The sequence below is a fragment of the Phacochoerus africanus genome, chromosome 13, assembly GCF_016906955.1.
Source record: "Phacochoerus africanus isolate WHEZ1 chromosome 13, ROS_Pafr_v1, whole genome shotgun sequence".
Taxonomy (NCBI): Eukaryota; Metazoa; Chordata; class Mammalia; order Artiodactyla; family Suidae; genus Phacochoerus; species Phacochoerus africanus.
The window spans coordinates 49,616,208-49,643,455 of NC_062556.1; the positions used below are offsets into that span (position 1 = coordinate 49,616,208).

At 40.9% G+C, this 27,248-nt stretch overlaps 1 protein-coding gene across 7 annotated transcripts in view; it reads left to right on the plus strand.

Annotated features, from left to right (window-relative positions):
• SCEL (sciellin) overlaps positions 1-21,452 on the plus strand; it is a 132,577-nt gene extending 111,125 nt beyond the window's left edge. For 2 of the 7 annotated variants that reach the window (XM_047756300.1, XM_047756303.1), the window contains 4 exons: positions 379-453; positions 4,323-4,431; positions 6,875-6,977; positions 21,125-21,449. In XM_047756300.1, the coding sequence (XP_047612256.1) occupies positions 379-453; positions 4,323-4,431; positions 6,875-6,977; positions 21,125-21,225 (388 nt within the window). In that variant the 3' untranslated portion in view covers positions 21,226-21,449. Of the gene's footprint in view, positions 1-378; positions 454-4,322; positions 4,432-6,874; positions 6,978-8,709; positions 11,275-21,124 lie in introns of those variants that run through there. The other 5 variants (XM_047756301.1, XM_047756299.1, XM_047756297.1 and 2 more) reach the window with 4 other exon arrangements.
• The last annotated feature ends 5,796 nt before the right edge of the window (positions 21,453-27,248 follow it).

Here is a 27,248-nt window from a genome sequence, read left to right on the forward strand (position 1 = left end):
AGGTGCGATCCCTGGTCTTGCTCTGTGGCTCAGTGGGTTAAGGATCCAGCATTGCCGTGAGCTGTGGTGTAGGATGCAGGAGCGGCTCAGATCTGGCATGGCTGTGGCTGTGGTATAGGCTGGCAGCTACAGCTCTGGTTGGACCCCTAGCCTGGGAACTTCCATATGCCATGGGTGTGGCCCTAAAAAGACAAAAAAAAAAAAATCAATTTAAAAAATAAGCAACAAGTGTACTGTCCTGGCTTGTAACATCATGAAGAATAATAATGAGACTGTGTGAGTGGAGAGGCGTGTCTGTTTCCTCACCTGCACAGGGATATATAGTTCGATACTAGGAAATAACCCAGTTCTCACATGTCTTTATGTATTTGTTTCTAGTAAATCACCAAAGGATAGATATCAGGAGAGTATCTCTGGAAAATACATACAAACTGTTTATTCGACTTCAGACAGGTGAGTACTTCAGTACTTCCGTACATAAAAGTATACACACACATATGTATATACGTGTATTTTCTTTTAGATTATTTATACATATATATGTCTATATATACTTTTGTCAATAATACATATTTCATTATATATGTGTATAGGTATCTGTAATATATAGTTTATATATTTTTATTATGTATATATATTATATAATAGCATTGAAATAGATTTACGTTCAGAAGAAATTGATAGAACACTGTAAATCAAGTGTAATAAAAATTTTTAAAAAGAAATATATATTGTTTTCCACTGAACATGGACACTCCTGATAGTAACTGTTATATTGGTGATTGTACGAGTGAAACAAAATACAATAACCTCGGAGTTCCCATCGTGGCGCAGCAGAAATGAATCCGACTAGGAACCATAAGGTTTCGGGTTCGATCCCTGGCCTCGCTAAGTGGGTTTAAGGATCCAGCATTGCCATGAGCTGTGGTGTAGGTGGCAGACGTGACTCGGATCCTACGTTGCTGTGGCCCTGGCGTAGGCCAGCGGCTACAGCTCCGATTAAACTCTTAGCCTAGGAACCTCCATATGCCGCAAGTGCGGCTGTCAAAAAGACAAAAAAAAAAAAAAAAGACCAAAAAAGAAAAATGCAATAACCTCTGCATCCAGGAATTCATTCCTTGGTCTTCTGGCTATTCTTTGATTTGATGCATTTTATTCCAATAGCGCTTTCTGTGCCTTACAGCTGCCACCCAGGCCAGTGTCTCTGCTGGGGGTGATCCCAGGCGTCTCCAGAGCTGCCACATTATCAGCATCTAGGCTTCACTGCATCCCGAGTCTGGGCCCTCGGCACCCCCTCCTTGAGGCCTTTCAAAGTCAGCTCACCTTACACACAGCTGCCTGGATATGCTGCTCTGGCCCAGGCGGGGGCTTATGATGAGCAGCAATTCAGTGCTAGTAAACTGACCCCAAACTTTGGCTTTTGATTATTTGCTTTGACCATTTACTATTCAGTGGGGGCACCAATAGGTGACCCTCGTGAGAGCGTGGCCTGCAGACTTCCAGCAGAGGAAATGAAAAGAAATAATTAGCATCTCAACCCAACCACTGGAAACCAGCTGTAATCAAAAGTCTGGTATCCTATCGATGGTGTTTCTCTGGGGAGAGCTAGAAACTTGGCTCACTGAGGGTCAGGACATATCTTTTTTTTTTCTTTTTATAGCCACACATGTGGCCTATGGAAGTTCCTGGACTAGGGGTCCAATTGGAACTACAGCTGAGGCCTACACCACAGTCACAGCAATGCCAGATCCTCAACCTACTGAGCGGGGCCAGGGACCGAACTCACATCCTCGTGAAGACTATGTCAGGTTCTTAACCCACTGAGCCACATCAGAAACTCCAGGACATATCTTATTTTTATGCACAGCCTCAGCTTATAACACAGTTCTTGGCACCTAGCAAATACTCAATACATGACCTCTGAAAAGACAAACCAATGTCCCATTTGCTAGGAGAAACATGGACGTCACTTTCTTAAGATCTTGTATTACCAGCGCTCTTCTGAATGTCTTGCTTTTAAGTCATACTTCTTTGGTGTGACCACAAAAGCACCACAGATACTGTCTAGATAGCCAAGAAGACAGAACTGGGCTTTTCACAATGCCTGCAAAGATCTTTGGCTAAATGATCTTAATAAGGACCAAGATCAGAGCTTTCCCTGGACTCATATTTTTACAGTTAATTTAAGAAAGGAAAACACTCTTCATTAAAGTATCACTCTTAATATGGAGAATTCCACTCCTGTTCCTAAGTGATCCTTGAGATTTTTTTTAGTTACCAGAGAAAAAGTCAATTCTCCATGAGAACCAGTCAGTCAAGCCAACATTTTCTGCTGATTTTTTTTCCCACTGTACAGCAAGGGGATCAAGTTATCCTTACATGTATATATTACAATTACATTTTTTCCCCACCCTTTGTTCTGTTGCAACATGAGTATCTAGACAAAGTTCTCAATGCTACTCAGCAGGATCTCCTTGTATATCTATTCTAAGTTGTGTCTGATAAGCCCAAGCTCCCGATCCCTCCCACTCCCTCCCTCTCCCATCAGATGATTGGATTCAGAAGATGTGGTATATATACACAATGGAATACTACTCAGCCATAAAAAAGAATGACATAATGCCATTTGCAGCAACATGGATGGAACTAGAGAATCTCATACTGAGTGAAATGAGCCAGAAAGACAAAGACATTTTCTGCTGAGTATTGCATGAAATTAGCTGAGTCCCCACAGTTCTTATCTAAGCACATCAGTCCCATGTAAGGTGGTCGGTGCACTTTGCAGGGTAAAGACCAAATTGCTGTGCACATGGCTTATGGGCCTTCAGAACCTGGTCCTGCGGAATCTTGACTGGAGTTCAGTCACTCCAGCCACCGTTGTTGAGTGGCACCTTGGTACGTCCCACCCTCTGCTTGGAACCCCTCCATCGCGCCCTTCCCCACCTCCTCTTGAGAGCGCCTTAACCATCAAGCTTTAACTCATGTGGCACCTATGCTGACAAGCTTTTCCTGACTTCACCTGGGGATCAGTGGCTCCGCTGACTGTGCTCTACTAGCTCTTTTCACGATCCGTAATATGTGGTGATCATCGAGTCACACACCTTGGGTACCCCGATGGAAGGAAAGCTTCTCATTGGAGGAGACCATCTCACTCTTCTTTATAGTCCCACCTCCTGTCTCAGTGTCAGGGAGGATGCTAGAGCATGCCTGTTTTCTACTCTTCGATGTGCTGTCTAGTATGGGAAATTTAAGTGTGTGTGTACATAGGTATGTATATATATATGAGTATGTATATATATGAATGTATATGTGTGTTTATATATGTGGATAGATAGATGGATATATGGATAGATAGATGGATAATGCATAAGATAACATTATTATAACATTAACATAATAATGCATAACATTATTTTTCCAAAATAAATAACAAAGCTCTATTTTTTTCCCATCAAATTTGTGGTGAGGCTATACGATATTGGAGAATTTTTGTCATGAGAGGGACCCCAAGATTCTGAGTCTTTTTTTTTTTGTCTTTTGTCTTTTTAGGGCCATACCCATGGCATATGGATGTTCCCAGGCTAGGGGTCGAATCTGACCTGCAGCTGCCATCCTATGCCACAGCCACAGCAATGCCACATCCAAGCGGTGTCTGCGACCTAAACCACAGCTCACAGCAACGCTGGATCCTCAACCCACTGAGCGAGACCAGGGATTAAACCCTCAACCTCACGGTTCCTAGTCAGATTAGTTTCCACTGCACCATGACAGGAACTCCAAGATTCTGAGTCTTACAATGACACCAAGAGAGGTGGCATCGGGGAGCATTTTGGTGACTCTAGGTTCTAGAGTCTAGGGTATCCATCATATGTGAATTTGCCAACACACCCTTGAATCAATTTCTATTTTTGTCCCACTGAATATTTTGGGAGTTAAATTTTTGTATTAATCTGCAGTATAATTTTTCTATGCTATATGTACATTAATAATTCAAAACTCTCTTCTAGCTTCAAGGGGTACTTAATGACCTGTTTCAATTAGGAAAACTATAACCATCTTTACCCTGCCCAGATGCACTCTTGATTGCCAATGAATTAATAATTTGCAATTTTCCCTCATGTTAATTCTTTGATATCATTTTGAGATAACTAGAAGAATTAATTCTATCACTAGAATAAGTGAGTCCTGAACTTTCCTTGATTTTTACACAATTTACTAAAGTGTCAACAAAATTAACATATCATTTCCCTATGACTTTATGGGGAATACATATGTTTTTGGCATGGTGACAAATTTAATTTTAATTGCTTACATCTGTATAGGTCTGTCATTGAAAGAGATATGTGTACTTACTGTCGAAAGCCCTTGGGCACAGAAACTAAGATGATTTTAGATGAATTACAAATTTGCTGCCATTCCACTTGCTTCAAGGTAAGGATATGTTTATTACATTTAATTTGATAAGAAATTGCATAATGACTGGAATTAAAAAAAATTATGTAGTGAAGTACATGAGATGAAGTTAAAGCTTTCAGAACACTCCCATGCACATTAATAATGCACTATTTAAACATTTCTTGAGCGTTCCGCAGCCTAAACCTCCAAGGTTTATAATTAAGCTTTAGGCTTAGAGTTGATTACTGACACATTTATAACTCTGACCCTACAGATTTCAATCTGTAAAACAATAAACACTTGTTCCTCTTTAGAAAAGTTTTTGCAGCACTTTCATAAATCATGCAGTACCTGGAATATGGAATGAAATCCAAAAAGGAAAATAAATTGTTGAGAGGAAAGCTAGCAGCTCCTTATATCATGAAATTAGGACCGATGGGCTTAACAATAGTTGAAACTCATTTTGCTTTTGAGAGCATGGTGAATTATAGTTAAACATGGCTTCGTATAATAATAATAATAATAAAGCATATATAGTAGAATGCTTTATAGTGTGTATCTTCATATTGCCATGTCTTTTACTTCTCACAAAAACATTGGGTTGGTCAACATTACACTTTTTTATGTAACTAAATGAATACTTAACCAGGAACCTGAAGACCTGACTTGGAGTTCTAACTGATTGTGGTTAAAATTAATTGTGGTCTTGTCACTTTGGACCATCCCCTAAATTAGCTTAGTCTTGGTTTCCTCATCTGTGAAATCAAGTAGCTGAATAAACCAGTGGTTTTCAACCCTGGATGCACATTATAATCATCTGAGGAGATTAGAAGGAAAAATAGACTGCCGGGAACCAACCCCAATTAAATCCAGGATCTTAGAGATGATTCCTGGGCACTGGTGTCTTTACAAGCTCCTTAGATAGGTCTGACAGCCAGTTTGAGAACGACAGCCTAAACCCTTGGGAGGAGTTCCCATCATGGCTCAGCAGTAACGAACCTGACTAATATCTGCAAGGACACAGGTTCAATCCCTAGCCTTTCTCAGTGGGTAAAGGATCCGGTGTTGCTGTGGCTGTGGTGTAAGCTGGCGACTGTAGCTCCAATTCCACCCCTAGCCTGAGAAGTTCCATATGCTGTGGGTGCAGCTCTTAAAAAAAAAAAAAGACATAAACCCATGGGGCCTTTCTAGTGCTGGTATTCTCCAGTTGATGCAAATTATCTAATTCAGTCAAGTTGAAGTAATACTTTGGCAATTGATTGCTTCTCTTCTAATTGATAACAGACAGTGACACAAAGCAATTGGAAAGATGCCTTACTTTGAGTAAAAGAATAATCCAGTTTTAGGCCATCATGTATAGAATTCTATAAAAAAGTATATGAAAATGTCATAATTATTGAATTATAAGACAGTGAAATTTCCTTTTAGTTATTAAAATTTACTCACGGAAACAAAAATTAGTCTATATCTCTTTATGTTACATTCTTATGCACTAAACTTTTTAAAAGAAAAAAATTCCCCTGAAAATTCTCTTGCTGTTGGTAAATAGGAATAATTTCCATTTATTATATTTTGGATGGTTTATTTCCATTTTCAATTTAATTATAAAATGCTACTAACTGAGAACAAAAATGTCCCCACACTCGTAGGAAAAGACAGCTTATTCTATGGTCATAATAATAGAGAACCATCTGAACTGGCTTAAGTATGTCTAACTGATCTATGACAATTTGCATCAGTAAACTTGAAAGTCAGCCAATTGGCAATGAACTTGCTCCAGTGAGCGCAGGTCTAAGGCAGATGTCAACCCTTTCCTGCCTTCTTCACCAACACAACTTGAAACAAACTTCCCTCTAAACCTTATGTAGGATCAGAAGCCTGTTTTGCTCAGGGACCCTATTCTTGGACAGCATAGCTCTCCCTTAGTAAGCAAATGACAAGTATTCTTTGTATTTTTGTTTGTGATATCCAGTGGTGATCTTGTCTTTGGCATAACCTTTTTTTTTTTGCTTTTTAGGGCCACACCCACGGCATATGGAAGTTCCCAGGCTAGGGGTCAAATTCGAGATACAGCTGCCAGCCACAGCTAAAGCAATGCCAGATCCAAGCCGTGCCTGTGACCTACAACACAGCTCACAGCAACGCTGGATCCTTGCCCCACTGAGCAAGGCCAAGGAACGAACCTGCATCCTCATGGATACTAGTCAGATTTGTTTCCACTGAGCCACAACAGAAACTCCAGCATAAGCAATTTTTGAAAATGTCTATCCATTCTATTGTGAGTGAGGGAAAAACTTTAGTGTATGGATTAAAGACAAGTATACTTTTACTTTTCCTCTGGGTTTTTCTTGAGGCTTCATTTAAGTGTTTCTATGGAGGATGGTACCAAATGAATTAAAAGGTTTTTTTTTTTAATCCTGTTACACCAAGAATCTAAACTTCATATATAATGTAAACTTTATATATACCTTTTATTTAGTGTGAAATCTGCAAACAATCTTTGGAAAACCTACAAGCAGGTGATAGTATTTGGATTTATAGACAGACAATACATTGCGAACCTTGCTACTCAAAAGTTGTAGGTAAGTGTTAAGCTCGGTAAGCACCCATCACTAACATTAATGAGTATTTGATATTGCTGAAAATGAAAGATTTCAAAAGTAAAAAGTGTTTTATTAAAAGTTCAAAAAAATTCAGCTGCAGATAAAGTGGTAGCATTTTGTTTTATGGTATAAAATCCGTCAACATTTATATTTTCTTTTGATATCAGATCAGCGTTAGATACAAGCAAAAGATCTCTTCTTTTAGGAAGTGCGCCATTTTTTTCCAAACGCAAACACATCTTCTTTGCTCAAATAATTGCTGGAACTGAAGTTCATTTCTGTGAATGACTTTTTGCGTTGCACTGGAATATACTTTTTTAAAACCTAATTTGGTTATTACACTAAATGCCTTTTAATGTTATTTTTAAATGGAAAATTTAGAGTTAGTATTGTACAGTTCTATATAAAATATAGCACCTAAGCATTTTTTTATCAGTTTAAGACCAACGTTACTATAATGCAGACATTTAATTAGCATCAATAATGTCAAAAGAAGCATTAAGGTACAGCATCTTTAACATATTTTCAACAAGCTTAGTGTGAAAACTGTAAAAGTTGATTTAAAAGATGTACACACATAGAATCCCTTCATGGCGCAGCGGTTAATGATCCCGACTAGGAACCATGAGGTTGCGGGTTCAATCCCTGGCCTCGCTCAGTGGGTTAAGGACTCAGCGTTGCCATGAGCTATGGTGTACATCGTAGATTCGGCTCGGATCCCGTGTTGCTGTGGCTGTGACATAGGCTGGCAGCTGTAGCTCCAGTTAGACCCCTAGCTTGGGAACTTCCATATGCTGCAGGTGCAGCCCTAAAAAGCAAAATTAATTAATTAATTAATTAAAAATCTTGGCAATTCTCACCTTTAAAAAAAGATGTACATGATGCACAGTTATTTAGCAAAATAAAATCCTATGGAACCCGATTTGTTATTAAAGCCAGTATCAACATTTCATTTTTACTTCCATAGTAAGTAGATGGAGTAATCAAGATGATTTTGGGGAGGTGGTCAACTGCTCTGTGTGAAGGGCAAGTTTCCTGATGTCCTGCTGGTGGTGAATGAAAGCAGAACAGTTGTGATTTTTACACAGGATCCAAAATATGGAATTTAATGACAAGTGTGTGATATTAATGAGGTGCAGGGAGGCTAGATCTGGAAAATGCTCTGAAAAATATTCAGAAACCCACATTCCATCAGGCTGCAGAATCAATTACAAGAACAAACTAATTATATTTGTACTTTGCCCTCTATTTTCTGCTTTCCTCAACCAGTTCTCATACTCCTTTTTCTTCCTAATTGAGCAACCTCGTCATGGCCCAGTATCAAATCAAGGGGCCTCCATGTGCCTGGTGGCTGCTTTGAAACTTTCAGTCCCATGTGTCCATGATACGGTTTCAGAGATGCAGTCACCAAAACACTCAGAAGTCTGTGCCTTCCTCCCTGCCTATGTGCATTTTTACAGTACATATAAGTTGTCAAGACGTGACTCTCAGTCACGTCATAAATACGAGTAGAGGGCATCAGTACTTTGTATTTATGATATGACCAAAAGCCATGTCACAGTGATGAATGCAGTAGGAGGTAAAAGTAAAATGCTTAGTTCACCACTACCTGCTTGATGAATAATTATTTTCAAAACTTTAGTTATAGGCTCATTTATTTATTTTTTATTGAATTTGGAGATCTAACTGTTATTTTCTTTAAATTTTTCAGCAAAGTGGAATCAGTAATTCTGGCACATGAAAATCAAGATGAAAATATTCATTAAGGAATTAAGATTTTTATTTTAAGAGCATATACTCTAGAAAAGCTTTTACATCGAAGATTGAACTCTTGTATAGAACTAACAGTTCTACTATGGCATCAATAACCTAATTGCCTTCAAGAAGGTCACATACATAAAGGGACCATCTGGTTAGATTTAGTGATCAAAAATTCAAAAAAAAAAAAAAAATCCGAGTGCTTCTAGTTACCATGGTCAAAGGAAGGATGCCTCTGATAGCCATGAGTGTTGTCAACCTTGACCGGGGCCCTCTCTGCTCCATATCAGGCTGCATGTCATGATTTCCACTCTAGACAAGCTTGGCATTTTCTCACCTTTGTTTCCCTAAGAATTTGGATTTGGGGACATTATTGACATCTTGGCAAAACTGTCAAGGAAGCAAGGTATGTTTCCTTTATGCACAAAAGAAATGTTGATAGGAATTTTGGCAGAAAGATGTTAACATACCAAGTTGTAAGGACTTCAGAATATCACTTGAACTTTTCAGATTTCTGTGCTATTATGTATAACATGAGGGGCACTGGATGCGATTTCAAAGGTCCCTTTCCGCTCTGAAATGATCAGGTTCTAAAGCAAGTTTCTGTTTGCTCTTTAGAAAAATATCTGCATATGTGTTTATTGAGCATATTGAGCTAGATAGGCTATCTAAACAATTTAATCATAGTGTCATCATTTTATCACAGATGTAAGTTTTATAGAACGTGTTTTAAAAATGTATTACGCATGTATTTATGGGTAATGGGTAAAATCATATGACATGCCTAGTTTACATATTATAATTTGTTAAGTTTTCTTTGCATGAACTTCAAAATCTAGATTTACAAATTATCTATGAGAAATAATGGTTATGGACACAAAGGCATGGTCTTTAGCATGTTACATCTATTCTTATTACATAGCACTTTATATTTACAGATGGCTTGTAAAAATAAATTGAACCATCAGTTACCCAGAATCTTTTTGTGCAGTGTTTATAAATATCACTCCCTGACATTGATATTGACAACTATAGTGATCATAATTTATTATATTCTGTGCCATACTGCTTAACTTGATTTTTTAACTGTTGAAGCTGTAACTTTGATTTTTAAGGAGCTTTTTTTCAAGGAATGGAAAATTCAGTAATCTTGTGAGGAACTATTATTATTATTCAAATTGAGACATTGCACTTCTAAACTATTTTATATGCACATAGCAACTGCTTCACAAAGGAAAGCATCTGGAATATTGAGAGAAGGTGGAATTCTAAGGGAGTTTAAGGCAGCTGTACAGAACTGACATAACCTAGGGAGATTAAAAGATAATTATGTATTTTCTAAATGTTGATAAATGTAAAAAAATCCTTCTCCGGTGTAATGATTTCCACCACTCTTCCTCTCAGAAACTGGTCCACGAAGTGTTAAATACTAAATGCTTATCAAAATCCAGCAATGTGTAATCATTGTCCTATGGAGAGGGAGGCAGAAAAACAATTAATAATAATTGGATATTCATTAATTCATGCTTGATGAGAAGCAGTGGTAATCGAGCCATATGTTTTATTGTTCTTTTATTACATGCTATCAGAGTGGATCAAAAGAAATAATTTTCTTAGAATTGGAATTTGTGGCAGAAAAGGACAAATGGAGTAGTATCCCTCCCTTTTATATAAAGTATATTAACATCTCAATGCCGTTGTAGTAATTAAAAATCATTTGAACATCATTTTTAAAGTAGTCTACAGTTTAATGCTTCATTTAAGGAAACCTAAAAGGAATATAATTCTCACGTTTCTGTAGCTGTTTAATGGACCCTTTCTTCTACAATAATGTGTTACATCAAACCAAAAGCTGTTGTAAAAATGGAATAAATACGGAGGGGAAGGAGAAGGGCTTCTGATTTCCCAAGTTCACTTCATTCTGTCTGGGATTATTCCTAAAACAACTTTGAAGATCTCAGTTTTTGCAGCCAACTCATTATGTTATGATTGGCATATTTTTCCTGGACACAAATGTGTAAATCTCAGGATACTAGCCCCTGAATTCTATTACTAATTAAGAGATGCTGCTAAAAAATAACTAATGGCTCCACTCTGAGAGTATCTGTCTGAAAAAGCAAAACAAAAAAATATATAGTAATCTTGGAAATCTTGTTAAAAAACCTCATTCTTTCTTTTAACAAGGCCAAGAAATAAAAATGCATTCAAGAAGTAATCTGCACATCTGAAATTGGTTGATTGCAATGACTCCTCTAATTAGATAGGAGTGCAGAGGTGGTCGGGCTCTCAGTGCTGGTGTGCTCTCTGACTTGTTTACTCCCCGAGAAAATCATGAATGTTTGGAACATTTTCCCACCCAGCTTGATTCAGAGCTCTCCCAAAACAAGTGTCTGTTTGGTCTGCATGAGGCAAACTAACAATAATGATGTTGATTGATTTTTTTGTTGCTGTTGTTGTTGTTACTACTGAATATCCTGCGTATCTGGTACAATGTAAATAAATTGTTTTTAGAGTTTCACTTATTCCAAGGGCACTCAACAGTTCCCAGAGGCACCCATAAATATTTGCATTAACTTGGATAGGCCACTTCCCTCCTGGATCTATTTTTTGCTACCTAAAATGTGAGATTTAGCACATTGGGCAGTGCCCATCGCGCAGTGGTGAACGAATCTGACTAGGAACTGTGAGGTTGTGGGTTCGATCCCTGGCCTTGGTGGGTTGGGGAAATGGCATTGCCATGAGCTGTGGTGTAGGTCGCAGACGAGGCTCGGATCTATTGTTGCTGTGGCTGTGGCGTAGGTTGGTGGCTACAGCTCCGATTAGATCCCTAGCCTGGGGACCTCCATATGCTGTGAGAGCGGCCCTAGAAAAGGCAAAAAGACAAAAAACAAAAAACAAAAAAAGCATTGGCTTGCTGTGGCACCCACCAGCTCAAATACTGCCTGGATCTGTGAACCTATTCCTGCTGCTTACCCCATTCTTAGATTCTGTCTTTTGTTAGATGCCTAAGAGTTGTTGGGTGATTTGTATCCTATGTACTTCAGAGTTGCATGTTGACTTTGTCACAGCACAAATGTGGGGGACCATTCCGAATCGTATTTGCTGGATCTTTGTCCTGCCATTTGAGAAGTGTGGCTTCTGAGATAGAACTGAAATGTCTGAATGCCTCCTGAGTGAAGTAATGCTTTCAATTTTTTTTTTTTTTTACTTGAAGAGAGGAAACTGATCATCATCATGGCCTTAGAAATGCCATCTGGGAAAGATCTTTTAACTTCATTGCCTCTTTGATACATTCTTCTCATTAATGGAATGAGTGCTCAATCCTTCTAAACTCTGTAGGAAAACAAATGCATGTTTTATAATCTACTGTCACCCATTCATTCATTTTTTTCTATCATTCCGTAACCTAAAAAATCTTCATTTAGAATCTATGTTCCAGATCTTTGACAACCAAAATAGCCATGGCTCCTGCCTTCCTGGAACTTATGTTCTAAAGCGGGGGAGGAGCCATTTGAAAGGGAAAAAACAAACATGGTAATTTCTGAAAGTAAATAAGGTCATGATGGAAATAAAACATAGTGACAAGATCAATTAGTAGTTGTTAAAGTCAGATGCTATTTCAAATAAGAGCCGAATGGTAAGAAGGCGCCATCATTCAGAAGGAGCCATCAGAGAGGTGTCTTCGTATTGGCCAAAGTCAGACCACTTTCTGGGCTAAATGGGTCCTTGTTTCTCTTAAACATGAGACAGAAGTTCAAAGATGCCAGGAGACAAAAGACCAGTTTAAGCTTCCTCTAGTTCTCCTACAAAACAGTATTCAGATATTACTCGGTTTTCAACTCTCTGCCCGGAAGTGGGTTACACCAAGTGGCTGCTTGGTCCTGGTCGTCGGGCCAAAGTTGCTCACTTGGATAAAGCAGTCACAGGCGCTCTCTGATGACTGTCACAGGTGGGTCTACACCTGTGCTCATGGAAGTGGGAACAATAAGCCAGAAATGATGTTTCCTCACTGCATTTGAGGCAGCACTCAGGGTCAAATCCCTTTCTGTTTTCCAAATAGAAACAGGCAAGAGCATCCTTTCAGATCTAGGAGGGACTATGCACAGGAATTGTATAAATGTTACATCCTGTTGCAATATGAATAATGTATCTAGTAGCATGAAGCATTCACATCTTGGTATGACTTTCTTGAGAGTCACAATTGGTTAATTTTACCTCCTTTCCCAAGAGAAAAGGAAAGATCATGAGCTTCAAGGACTCTTCAGGCCTAGAAAGGCAAGTCTCCACAAGAAAGCATGTAGGTCCTAAGGTAAGTGCAGCTTTGGTGTGATTTAAAGAAATCACAGAAAGACTGCCAGGAAGCTGGAAATAGTGAACATGAAGAGATGAAGTTAAAGGAGTTCCCGTCGTGGCTCAGTGGTTAACGAATCCGACTAGGAACCGTGAGGTTGCGGGTTTGATCCCTAGCCTCGCTCAGTGGGTTGAGGATCCGGCGTTGCCATGAGCTGTGGTGTAGGTTGCAGACGAGGCTCAGATCTGACGTTACTGTGGCTGTGGTGTAGGCTGGCAGCTACAGCTCCGATTAGACCCCTAGCCTGGGAACCTCCATATGCCGCAGGAGCAGCCCAAGAAATGGCAAAAAGACAAAAAAAAAAAAAAGAGAGAGATGAAGTTCAAGAAGCAGGTGAGAGACAGGCTATGGTTGTTTCATAATGGATTATTAAAAATATATATCATAAAATGAATGGTGACATTTAGAAGAATTCATTTATGCCTTTTAAATTTGTGTCATTAAAATGTTTTTGAATATTATTGACTTCATGAACAGATTAAAATTATTTTGAGACAAACACAGTAACTAATTTTTGACAGAAGCGCAAAGGCAGGACTTCCCCTGTGGTGCAGCAGGTTAAGGATCCAGCATTGTCACTGTCACAGCTCAGGTCACTGCTGTGGCACAGGGTTTTTTGGTGTTTTGTTTGTTTTTGTTTTTTGCCTTTTAGGGCCTCACTCGTGGCATATGGAGGTTCCCAGGCTAGGGGTCAAATAGGAGCTGTAGCCACCGGCCTATGCCACAGCCACAGCAATGCAGGATCCAAGCAGCATCTGTGACCTACACCACAGCTCACAGCGATGCCAGATCCTTATTCCACTGAGCAAGGCCAGGGTTTGAACCTGTGTCGTCATGGATACTAGTCAGATTCATTAGCCCACTGAGCCACCAAGGAAACTCCTGTGGTGCAGGTTTGATCCCTGGCCCAGGAACTTCCATATGACACAGAAGTGGCCAAAAAAAGAAGAAAAAAATCACAAATGGAGTTCAACGGAGAAAGAATAGTCTTTTTCAACAATTGGTGCTGGAACAATTGGACACCCATATGCAAAAAGAGAAAAAAAAAGAAGCTAGATAAAAACTTTATGTCTTTTACAAAAATTAACTCAGGATTATAGACTTAAATGTAATCTGCAAAACCCTAAAACTTCCAGAAGAAAGCATAGGGGAAAAACATGATCTTGAACCTCACGAAGAGATTTTGGCTATAACACCAAAAGCACAATCTATAAAAGAAAAAAAATGATTTAAGCTCAACTGTATTAAAATTAAAAACTTGTGCTCTGGGAAAGGCACTGTTAAGAGAATAAAAAGAGCAACCACAGAGTGAGAGAAAATATTTGCATAATACATATCTGATAAAGAACTGGTCTCCACACCAAAACCAAAACAATAATAAAACTTAAAACTAAATAATAAGAAAACAAAAAACTTAATTTAAAAAATGGGCAAAACATCCAAACAGACACTTAACCAAAGAAGACATACAGCTGACAAATATATGAAAGATATTCGACAGCACTTTTCATTAGGGAAATGCAAATTCAAACCACATTGAGATACTGCTTTATGCCTCTTAGAATGGCTAAAAACTAAAACCTGACAATGACAATCACTGGTAAGGATGCAGAGCAACAGGCATTCTCATTCATTGCTGATGGAAAGACAAAATGGTACAGCCACTTTGGAAGACAGTTTGGCAGTGTCTAACAAAGCTGAACATATTCTTATCACATAATTCAGCAGTTGTGCTCCTAAGTTTTTACTCAACTAATCTGAAAACTTATGTTCATATAAAAGCACGAATAGGAATTCCCATCGTGGCTCAGTGGTTAACGAATCCGACTAAGAGCCATGAGTTTCGGGTTCAATCCCCTGGCCTCACTCAGTGGGTTAAGGATCCAGCATTGCCATGAGCTGTGGTGTAGGTTGAAGACATGGCCTGGATCCCACATTGCTGTGGCTCTGGTGTAGGCTGGCAGCAACAGCTCCGATTAGACTCCTAGCCTGGGAACTTCCATATGTCTCAGGAGTGGCCCTAGAAAAGGCAAAAAGACAAAAAAAAAGAAAAATACACAAATGCTTATAGCAGCATTATTTATAATCATCAAAAACTGGAAGAAACCAAGATGTCCTTCAATAAACAAATATCTTGGAGTTCCCATTGTGGTGGTACCAGTTCAATCTTCAACGCTTTGTAATGGGTTAAGAATCCAGCATTGCTGCAGCTATGGCCTAGGTCGAAGCTCCGGCTTGGATTTGATCCCTGGCCCAGAAACGTCCATATGCCACAAGTGCCACCAAAAAAGAAAAAGAAAATAAATAAATAAACAGATGTCTCAACAAACTGTGTTATGTCCATACAATGGAGTAGTATTCAACAAGGAAAATGAATGAACTACCAAATCTGCTGAAACACAGATCTTTCTTAAATGCTTGTTGCTAAATGGAAAAAGCCAGTCTGAAAAAGGCGCAATTACTGTATGATTCCATGTATGTGACATTCTGGAAAAGGCAAAACCATGGAGACAATAAGCAGATCAGTGATGACTGGGGCTTCAGGAGGAGTGGGGCTGAAGAGGCTGAGAGCTGAATGGATGAGGCACAGGACATTTTTTAGTGCAGTTGAACTGTTCTGCATGATACTGTAATGGTGAGTACATGACACTATGTGCTTGTCAAAACCCACAGAACTTGGCAGTACAAAGAATGGATATTAATCCAAGCAAATTTAAAATCTCATTTAGGTGTTCAGGGCATGGGATCCCAGGATGGAATGCAGAATGTTGCAAGAGAATCTAATGGTCTTGAAAATGTATGAAACTGCCTCAATAAAGGGGGTGAGGACAAAAGGTGCTGACCTTAGTATCTTTGGAAATGAGTGGAATATTTAAAGACCAAAGACTCAAGTAACTGTACTCTAGCTGATCAGGTTGTTTTTCACTGAGTATAGGCTCACAGTGTTGAAGCCACTCTACATAGATGCTAGAATTGAATAATTCAGTAAATAGTGAGAACAAAATTTCTCACAGTTGGAGTAGAAAGTTAAAGATATGGAAGAGAGGAGATCCATGTGGTGATGAATGTGTTGGAGACATTAAAGTTCACATTTAATTTAGTATGTAGATACAGATGGTTACATACAGAATTTTTTTTTGTGTGTGTGTGTGTGTCTTTTCATGGCCACACCTGTGGCACATGGAGGGTCCCAGGCTAGGGGTCCAGTCGGAGCTACAGCTGCCAGCCTACACCACAGCCACAGCAACGCGGGATCCCAGTCACATCTGCGACCTACACCACTGCTCACGGCAACACTGGTTCCCCAACCCACCAAGCAAGGCGGGGGATCGAACCCTCAACCTCATGGTTCCTAGTCGGATTTGTTTCCACTGCGCCATGACAGGAACTCCCAGATCTTGATTTTTTAAATACCATTCTCCAATAAAAGGGAGCAAGACTTCTTGAGAGATGGCTGGTTCTAAGACTGGGGCAGGATGTACAGAAGATGAACCTGGAGAATCTTACAGTGCCAGAAAATAAGGAAGTGGTCAAAGCTACACATGCACCCACATATGTACACACAATTGATGTGGATATGTCAAAAGGACATAGGAGTCAACTGGAAGAGCTCTCAATGGCCAAAGCTGGTATCTGAGCAACTGAATAATGTAGTATTGAATTATAACCCAAAGTACAAAATAGAGATTTGTGAGTCCCTGCTGGCAGTAACTAAATAATTGAATAGATAAATAATGGAGGCAACACAAATCCTCCATGCAGAATTCCAAATAAATTATATAGCTACTCCATCCTCAAGGAGGAAGGGCATAACTCTTCATTTCTGGGGTGTGGGCTGCATGGTGCATATCTTCCAGAACACAGTGTGGGATAGGGCACAAGAAATAGCTTTACAGAGGAGGAACCTGACAAACACTACCTCAGACAGATAATCAAGACTAACATCAACAATAAAATTCGTCATATTACTCGCATGTGCTTGATGGGATGTGGTGAAAATGGCACAGTATCTCTGTAGCCTTCTTCCCCCAGACCATAACCCCAATCTAATCATAAGAGAAATACACATCTTCGTGGAAAGGCCAATACTTCTCAAAAACTGTCAAAGCTATCAAAAAATGAAAAAAGTCTGGAGTTCCCGTCGTGGCTCAGTGGTTAATGAATCTGACTAGGAACCATGAGGTTTCAGGTTCCATCCCTGGCCTCGCTCAGTGGGTTAAGGATCCGGCGTTGCTGTGAGCTGTGGTGTAGGTCGCAGACGCGGCTCGGATCCCATGTTGCTGTGGCTCAGGTGTAGGCCAGTGGCTACAGCTCCGATTAGACCCCTAGCCTGGGAACCTCCATATGCCATGGGTGCAGCCCTAGAAAAGGCAAACAGACAAAAAAAAAAAAAAAAAAGTCTGAGAAACCATCATAGCAAAAAAAGAGCCTGAAGAAACATGACAACTAACTGCCATGTGGTTCCTGGATGAGATCCTGGAACCCAAAAAAGGACCTTAAGTCAAAACTAAAGAATTTTAATAAACCATAGGCTAAGTTTTATTTTTTATTTATTTCTTTTCTTTTTTTCTTTTAAAAGAAGGCAGACTGCCACATGCAGAGATTTGTTTGGATGTGTCTGGTGTCTTGGGAGCACAGCTACCCTATGTTCTCCTACAAAAGCGCCTTGAGATCTTGTGTGCAGGTTCCGGCAGGGGAGTGTAGCCACTTGTATACCCTTGACCCAGGAACTGTCCTCGTCTTTAGGGGAAGGTCGCCCAAGTGCACAACTTTGGGAGGGACACACACGGAGCGATGAGGGAGGAAGAGGTCACCTCCCTGGCCAGCCAGATCCACCCTGGAGATCAGTAGGGTGACAGATGTCACAGCCACATCACCCTCACATCCAAGGCTTTAGTTATAATTAATTCATTAATTGTGACACAGTTACCCTACTAATGTAGGATTTAATGATAGGTGAAACTCTGTGTGACATATACAGGAACTCTGTATTTTTTTCACAGTTTTTCAGTGTCTAAAACTACTTCAAAATATATCAATTTTTTTGTGTGTCTTTTTAGGGCCACACCTGCAGCATATGGAGGTTCCCAGGCTAGGGGCTGAATCGGAGCTGTAGCTGCTGGCCCACACTGCAGCCATAGCAACACCAGATCCAAGTGGCATTTGCGACCTACACCACAGCTCACAGCAACCCCAGATCCTTGACCCACTGAGCAAGGCCAGGGATGGAACCTGCATCCTCATGGATACTAGTCAGATTCATTTCCACTGAGCCACGATAGGAACTGTAAAATATATCAGTTTTTAAATAAATTGAGACATTATTAGCATCCTAGGCTAGTTCACTAAAGCTGGAGACATAAACATTGCCAAATGATAGATACTGTGCTAGAATACAGACTAAGCTTCCTAACGATGTAATCCAGAAAGACAAGGGTTCCAAACATAAAGAAATGTATGACTCTTCCACATGACAGCCCTGAGTTAGGTTGTGGTCCAGGAAAGGTGATCAGAGCAGCTCTAATCTAACCCAGGGATGCTCTTCCTGTCTTGTCATTCCACCATCCATCCCCTAGGGGGCTACTTTTCCTCCAAGATCAAAGCAGGCTCATCAGCAGGGCTTCTGCTTTCCAGCTAAACAGAAGGGGGGCGTGGAGGTAGCCATGTTCCTTTTTAAAGACGTGACACCACACTTGCACACAACTGTCCTGCTCACATCCCTCCCTTTGGGACTCAGGCTAGCTGGATTACCCAGGAGGATGAACTGTAATCTCTAGCCTGAGTCCCCATTAAATTGGAAGGGTTGCTATTACTAAAGGAAGAAGGCAGAAAAAAACTAACATCTGTTACAAAGTTGTCCTGGCTCCCTACTCAAGTATTCGAGTGCACCTTTCTCCCCCCCCCCCACCCCCGACAGAACACACCCCTCAGAGGGGTACATCCTAAAACCCTGTTCAATCACTCATCCAGCTCAAAGGCCAGGCATTCTGGTTGACTCTCAGTGCCCTCTGTCAGGTCCTGATGTAACTAACTCCAGGGCAGGTACCTAGGAACGGAAAGGGGAGTTACCCATTCCCCAGGACAGCCAATACACAGTTTTGGAGTAGAAACCCGGTGATCACAGTTAAAACTCTCATTCAGCAAAGGGAAGAATGGGACCAGTCAGGAGTCCATGGCAGTTGATAACGGTGGCTGGGCAGCAGTTGCCCCAACGTAATTGCCGGCTCTGCAGTGAAATTCCTTGATGTGACCTGGTCTGTTCTCAGGGAGGCATTCCCTCATCCACTGTCCACCATGGTCACATCTGAAGTGGGCGTTGGAGGTATGGATCGGGGACCCCGAGTGGCTTCAGGGGTGGGAGGGCGAATGGCAAACTGTCATAGACGTCCCTAAGCCTGGCTTCCATTTTCTTTTTCAGCAGTATAATTGTCTCAGAAACTCAATGGGCTCCCAGTCTATCTGCGTCCAGTTAGTGTCATGTGACATTAACATTAGTAAAGGCCTTGGGTGGTCATTTTTCCATCTGCTGCTTACCCCTCTTTTATGTACTGGCCTCTGTGCTTGGCTTGTCTCTCTCTCCTTCAACTAAATGATCTTTGCAGTTGAGTTGATTCCCATTGTCTGAGGAAGAGCATTTATTGGAAGGCCTGGTTTGGTGACTGAGACACATGGCTGTCTTCTGCTCTTCATCATAATGTTACAGTTGGCTTTTCCAGCTTGATTAAGCCCTCAATCACTGGATTTCCAATCAATATAGATTGCAGCTCTCAGAACAGAATGGCAAGGCCTAAGCATTTATGCTTGCAAACTGGCCAATGTATGCCTTGCTTCATCTCTTTCATGGCACCTTGTTAAATGCCTTAAGGAGCAGCGAACGAGTACTAACATTCTGAGTTTTTTTTCCCAATCTCTTCTCCTAGAATCACGGGCTCCACAGCTAAAGTATGCAAGAACTTTGCCCAGTGTTTTGCCATGGCATACAAGAGGCCTCAGATTTCCTGCCTGCAATATTTCCTCCGTCCTTATTGCACAAGAAACTGGCCCATGCCACTTGTTTTAGGCTTTGACTTGATAGCATCCTTTTTCCAGGGCCAGTTTCTAAATAAGTTAGGGCACAGCTAAATGGCTGTAACAAAGAACCTCAAAAATACAGTGGCTCGACCAAGATGGCTTTTTTTCTCTTTCTCATAGCAAAACAGCAGCAGGCTCTGTCCATGAAAACTGTCTAAAGTGTATTGTCCTGCCATCCTCTCGCATCTCATGACCCAAGCTGGCTCTCGTAACAGTGCCACTGCATGAGGGAAGAGAAATGGAAAGGATGTGGTGAAGAAGCTGGCCCCATTCCTGTCACTTACACCCAGCTGGCCACACTTAACTGCAGGCAGGTCGTGACATGAAGCTTTCCTCCAAGCCCCTGCTAACACACGTGGAGGCTTCTAGAGGAAGATGGAGAAAAGGGAGTGGGAGCAGGTTGGAGTATTGGCACAGAGCCTAGCTGGGGCTCCTGGCTTGTCCCCTGTGGGAGCTTATCGGTGGCTGGTAACGTAGGATCTCCTGCGAAACCTGTCTTTGTGTATAAAGACGTTGCGATTTAGGACACCGCCCTGCCAATCATCCAAATCGCTTTTAACAATGTCTGTTCCTGACTTGTGGTTGCCAAGGGCGAGGGGGAGGGAGGGGGCTGGACTGGGAATCTGGAGTTAATAGATGCAAACTCTTGCCATTGGAATGGAAAAGTCATGAGATCCTGCTGTGTAGCACTGGGAACTATTTCTGGTCACTTGTGTTGGAGCTTGATGGAGGATAATGTGAGAAAAAGAATGTATATACATGTGTGTGTGACTGGGTCACTTTGCTGTACAGTAGAAAATGGATAGAACCCTGTAAACCAACTATAATGGAAAAAATTAAAATCATTTTTTTAAAAAAAGAACAATGTCTGTTCTGAAGGAACAAAGGATTTGAGATCTGTGTGGTCATATGAGAGTGATTCTGACCTGCTGCCCTCAATTAACAGGAGCTGGAAATGAAGAACATTGGAGAGCTGAGCCCCTGAAGATGCCCATAACAGAGGCCGTCTGTCAGTGGCAGAGCGAGGATTGGAACCCCACATGCTGAAGTCTCTTGCGCTAAATATGGGGTTTTAAAATGAATAACAATAATCTAAAAATGATCTCACCAAAATAGAACACAGTAACACAGTGACAAAGATTCACATGCCGTTTTCTTGTATAGATAACTTGGTATTAACTTTTAGAATTACAATGACACCCTGCTAACTCCTACTTAACTTGTGGTTTGTATGATTCCGGATCAATTTATGCCATAGATTTGCAAAACAAGTTCTGTCCTAGCTTACATTTGTATAGATTTCCTCTTTTATGAGTTACTTTTTTGTTCTGTGCACATGTCGCTATTGAATTAGTTGAATTTATAAACTTTTTGGATCTTATTTAGCATGAGATGCTTTAAAGAGTCAAAGCCTGACACTGAATAACAATTTTACTAAAGTTAATAGGTATTACATTCATTATATTCCCCCAGTTTACTATGTTGATCACTACCGTAAAAAAGTTAGATCACAATTTACTGCCAAAAGCCATGTTGGTTTCCATATTTAGCTATTTTGTTGGGTTTTTTTGTTTGTTTGTTTTGTTTTGTCTTTTTTAGGGCTGCACCTGCGGCATATGGAGGTCCCCAGGCTAGGGGTCAAATCAGAGCTATAGCCACCAGCCTACACCAGAGCCACAGCAATGCTGGATCCGAGCCACATCTGTAACCTACACAACAGCTCACAGCAATGCTGGATCCTTAACCCAGTGAGGCCAGAGATTGGACCCGTGTCCTCAAGGATATTAGTCAGGTTAATTAACCACCGAGGCATGATGGTAACTCCCATATTTTGCTACTTTGAGTGTGTATTCTAATATTTCTTCTGGAAGCATTGTTTATTTATTTATTTTTTATGGTTGCACCTGCAGCATATGGAAATTCCTGGGCTAGGAACTGAATCTGAGCCACGACTGCAAGCTATGCCATAGCTGCAGCAATGCCAGATCCTTTGACCCACTGTGCAGGGGTCAGGGAGCAAACCCACACCTCCACAGCAACCTAAGCCACTGCAGTCATATTCTTAACCCACTGCACCATAGCAGAAACTCCATGGAAATATAGTTTATTGGTCTACAGTTTTAGGCTTGTTCCCTTCTAAATGCAGTTCCCTTTTTTACTGGTAGGCTTTTCCGTCAATCCTCTCATCTTATATTTGTGTGTAGAAATATATTTCACCATGCCCATCTGCAAAGTTTGTGTATCTCCAAGACTTTGGACACCAAATGTGAGTTCAAGAGTTCTCCAAGTCCACCGTCCAGCTTGATAATTCACTAGGACTCCCAGAACTCAGAAGAGCTGTCATTCTCATGGCTATGGTTGATTTTAGTGAAAAGATACAGATTAATACCAGCCAAGGGACACACACATTGGGCAGTATCCAGGAGATGCCAAGCACAGGTCTTCAGTTGTCCCGTCTCAGCCGATGTGTGTGGACCCTGCCTGTTTCTCCCAGCAATGATTTGTGAGAATACACACTGAGTGTGACAACAGGGAACCTCATCGCAACCTCGGTGTTGAGAGTTATTACTGGGGTTTGATCACAGTTGACCTTGGTCTCCAGCCCCTCTTCCCTCCCTGTGCCCCTACTCCCACCCCCCTGGGTAGAATTGATACTGTGTCGCCCAAAGCCTTCATCATAAATCACAGAGTTAGCATAGACTATCTGGAGTGGCCCGAGGCCTCCAAGCAAGCAAAGACACACTTAGCAGGGAGGACATTCCAGGGATCCCCCAGGAGCCAAAGGCAAAGGACACACTCCTCTTTGGACAATGTTAGTTCTTTACTACACATCTTTCAAGTACATAATATCGTGAACCCTGACATTCAGGGTTCAGTCCCATAGCTGTGCTACATTCCAGAAGTGTAGTTCAACTCTTGAAACATAATTAAGAAGAATTCCATCTTTGGCTGGTGACTCTCAGAAGACATTCAGGAGGATCCAAATAAATGCTCCATATCCACTTTTATTAAAATCCTCTTCCCTCATCCCCAACCTTACTTTCCCTCTAAAAAAATACCCTCTTAAACTCCCAGCCTATCTAATACTGCCCTCCTCCTTTTCTTTCTTTTTCTCTTTTTTTTTTTTGTCTTTTTGCCTTTTCTAGGGCCACTGCCACAGCATATGGAGGTTCCCAGGCTAGGGGTCTAATCAGAGCTATAGCCCCTGGCCTACGCCACAGCCACAGCAATGCTGGATCTGAGCTGCATCTGCAACCTACACCACAGCTCAGTGCAACACCAGATCTTTAACCCACTGAGCAAGGCCAGGGATCGAACCCACAACCTCATGGCTCCTAGTAGGATTTGTTAACCACTGAGCCACAATGGGAACTCCTCTTTCTCATCATATTTGTGTAGCTTCATTTAGGCTTAAATTCAGCACAGAATTACCCATCCTTTTTAGGACAGGGTAGAAAACTGGGCTTCCCAAGGCAGATTTCCCTTGACAGTCAGGGAAAGGGAGACAATCCAAGCATATGCCAATATTAATATTTTTTCTGACACAATAATAATGACTTCTAGGCATCAATTGTGTTTCAGACACTTTATATACGTGTGTTTCTGGATCTAATATCTTACCTTTTCAGAGATGTCACAACCTGGGGAATTTTTCAACAGTTTTAAGTGGAGGCAAAATCATTCAAGAAATACTATAGAATTACTGCTGAAGTGCTTTGTTCCATGATACTTTGATTTGGTAAAGGAAATATGTCCCACGGGGGAAAAATTATATAAGTAAGCATCAAAATATTCAGCTTCAAAGATTCCTTTTTCTTTTTTTTATTATTTTCTTACTCTTACAGTTGTCTTCTTGCTCAGTAGTGGATGATTAATTTAGGGAGATAAAGGGGAAAATATCTTAGGATCCTGCCATTTTTTTTTTTTTTTTGGCCTTTTTTAGGGCTGTACCTGTGGCATATGGAAGTTCCCAGGCTAGGGGTCGAATCAGAGCTACACTGCTAGCCTACACCACAGCCACCACAAGTCAGGATCTGAGCCACGTCTGTGACCTATACCACAGTTCATGGCAACACTGGATCCTTAACCCACTGAGCAAAGCCAGGGATTGAACCCATAAACTCATGACTGCTAGTTGGATTTCTTTCCACTGAGCCACTACAGGAATTTCAGATTCTACCAAATTTTAACAAACACAGAATACTACAACGCAGGCACATATATTTTTTAATTCTTTCACTGGGTATTGAGACTCCTATTCTGTAAACGCCAATGTATGTGGAGATGCTTATGTCTGTTGTGAAGTTTCAATACACTTCCTTTAGGAGAGAAAGATGCGCTAGAGAGACTTTTTCCACTCTCCATGTACCTTGACAATATCATGGGTTCATTTTAAACTGTTCATATACATGCTGAATTTAAAATACAAGTTATAGTTTATTCTTTGTGCAGAAGGAAGCAACAAACTTTCCTTTTTCACCAGCATGAGCCTTCCTCTCCTCCATCCCTATCCTATTCCCACTTACTTCCAGCCTCAAGAGATTCATTCAATATAGCAATTTACTATGTTTACTTTTTAAAAACATGACCCAATGTCACGAATGTATCTCCCTAATCATCTGTAATTTCTTTCTTTCTTTTTCTTTCTTTCTTTCTTTCTTTCTTTCTTTCTTTCTTTCTTTCTTTCTTTCTTTCTTTCTTTCTTTCTTTCTTTCTTTCTTTCTTTTTTTCTTTCCTTCCTTCCTTCCCTCCTTCCTTCCTTCCTTCCTTCCTTCCTTCCTTCCTTCCTTCCTTCCTTCTTTCTTTCTTTCTTTCTTTCTTTCTTTCTTTCTTTCTTTCTTTCTTTCTTTCTTTCTTTCTCTCTCTCGTCTCTCTCTCTCTCTCTCTCTCTCTCTCTCTCTCTCTCTCTCTCTCTCTCTCTCTTTCTTCCTATCCTGCACCTGCAGCATATGGAAGTTCTCATGTTAGAAGTCAGATTGGAGCTGCAGCTCCCAGCCTATGCCACAGCCACAGCAATACCAGATCTGAGCCACATCTATGACTTATGCCACAATTCAAGGCAATGCCAGATCCTTAACCCGCCGAAAGAGGTCAGGGATCATACCAGCCTCCTTATACAGACGATGCTGGGTCCTTAACTCACTGAGCCACAACTGGAACTCCAGTAATTCTTGAATCTCCTCAAATATCCAGGCAGTGCTCACATTTCCCACATTATACTATTAAATGTTCTCTAAGGTTGTTTGAATCATGATTCCAAAATCTCTGTACATTGCATTCGATTAATATGCTCTTGTCTCTTAATCCATAGGTTTTTCCCTTCATCTCGTTTTTGTTTTTGTTTTTGTTTTTTTTATGCTCCTTGCAGTTTTGTAGTTGTTGCTGTAGAAGATTTAGAGGAGGAAGGGGAAGAGAAGGGGATGGAGAGAAAGAAAAGTGAGTCACCTGTCTTATAAAGTTTCCTACAGCTCATATTTTTGTTTTGCTTTGTTTTATACATGTTTTTGGCCCTTGTATTTCTTTTTGTTGTTGTTGTTGTTGTTTGTTGTTGTTGTTGTTATTGTTGTTGTTGGTATTGTTGCTATTTCTTGGGCCGCTCCCGCGGCATATGGAGGTTCCCAGGCTAGGGGTCCAATTGGAGCTGTAGCCACCGGCCTATGCCAGAGCCACAGCAACGCGGGATCCGAGCCGTGTCTGCAACCTACACCACAGCTCACGGCAATGCCGGATCGTTAACCCACCGAGCAAGGGCAGGGATCGAACCCGCAACCTCATGGTTCCTAGTCAGATTCGTTAACCACTGCGCCACGACGGGAACTCCCTGGCCCTTGTATTTCTATGTCTTGAGGTGTGGTTCAATTCAGGTGGGGTAGTGGTGTGTGTCTGTGTATATATGTGAAGATGACTTAGTAAGTGATATGGGTGCTTCCATCAGACACTCATATGCCTTTCATTTTGCGGTATTAATTTATTGGGGATTTGAAAATGTGATGTTTTCATTCTACTTTTCCTTTTTCATTTATTACCTACCATGCGTCTATGAAAAGATAACTTTCTCTCATCCACAATTTCGTTACTTTGAATTTGTATAGAAAAGGCAGGATGAAGACTTTATCCTTGGAGGAGTTCCTGTCATGGCACAGCAGAAATGAATCTGACTAGAAACCACGAGGTTGCAGCTTCGATCCCTGGCCTCACTCAGCAGTTAAGGATCCAGTGTTGCCGTGAGCTGTGGTGTAAGTCACACAAGTGGCTTGGATCCTGCATTGCTGTGGCTGTGGTGTAGGCCAGCAGCTGTAGCTCCAAGTTGATCCCTAGCCTGGGAACCTCCATATGCCATGGGTGCAGCCCTAAAAAGCAGAAGAAGAAGAAAAAAAAAAGAAGACTTTATCCTTTATTTACCAGTTTCCAAAATAATAACTCAAAGCTCTATTATTCTCCAAACATGATCTATGTATTTAAGTATCATTTTGAACTCATGGACTTAGACATATTTGGTCTATTGCAATCATGGCAGTTACTGTCCTTGTTAATAAATTGTCTAATCTGGGGACAGTGGGAGCTTATTGAAGTTGCCTCCTGAGTCCTTTTCACACAATCCAACTAGCCTTCGATAAAAAGTTTCAAGCTTATCATGTACATTCCTTACCATAGACCTCCCCATCAGCCTCTTCTTTCAAGGTTCTAAATCTCTTTTTGAGGAAAATGATATTTTTTTTTGTCTTTTTTTTTAGCTATTTCTTGGGCCGCTCCCGCGGCATATGGAGGGAGTTTCCCAGACTAGGGGTCGAATCAGAGCTGTAGCCACAGCCACAGCAACGCAGGATCCGAGCCGAGTTTGCAACCTACACCACAGCTCACGGCAACGCCGGGTCGTTAACCCACTGAGCAAGGGCAGGGACCGAACCCGCAACCTCATGGTTCCTAGTCAGATTCGCTAACCTCTGCCCCACGACGGGAACTCCGGAAAATGATATTTAAAGACCAAGTTCTAGGCACAAGGATAACTCATTCCTATTGGGGTGGTCGATATCGCCAGGCCATTTCAGTGGATAGTACTAAAAATTTTT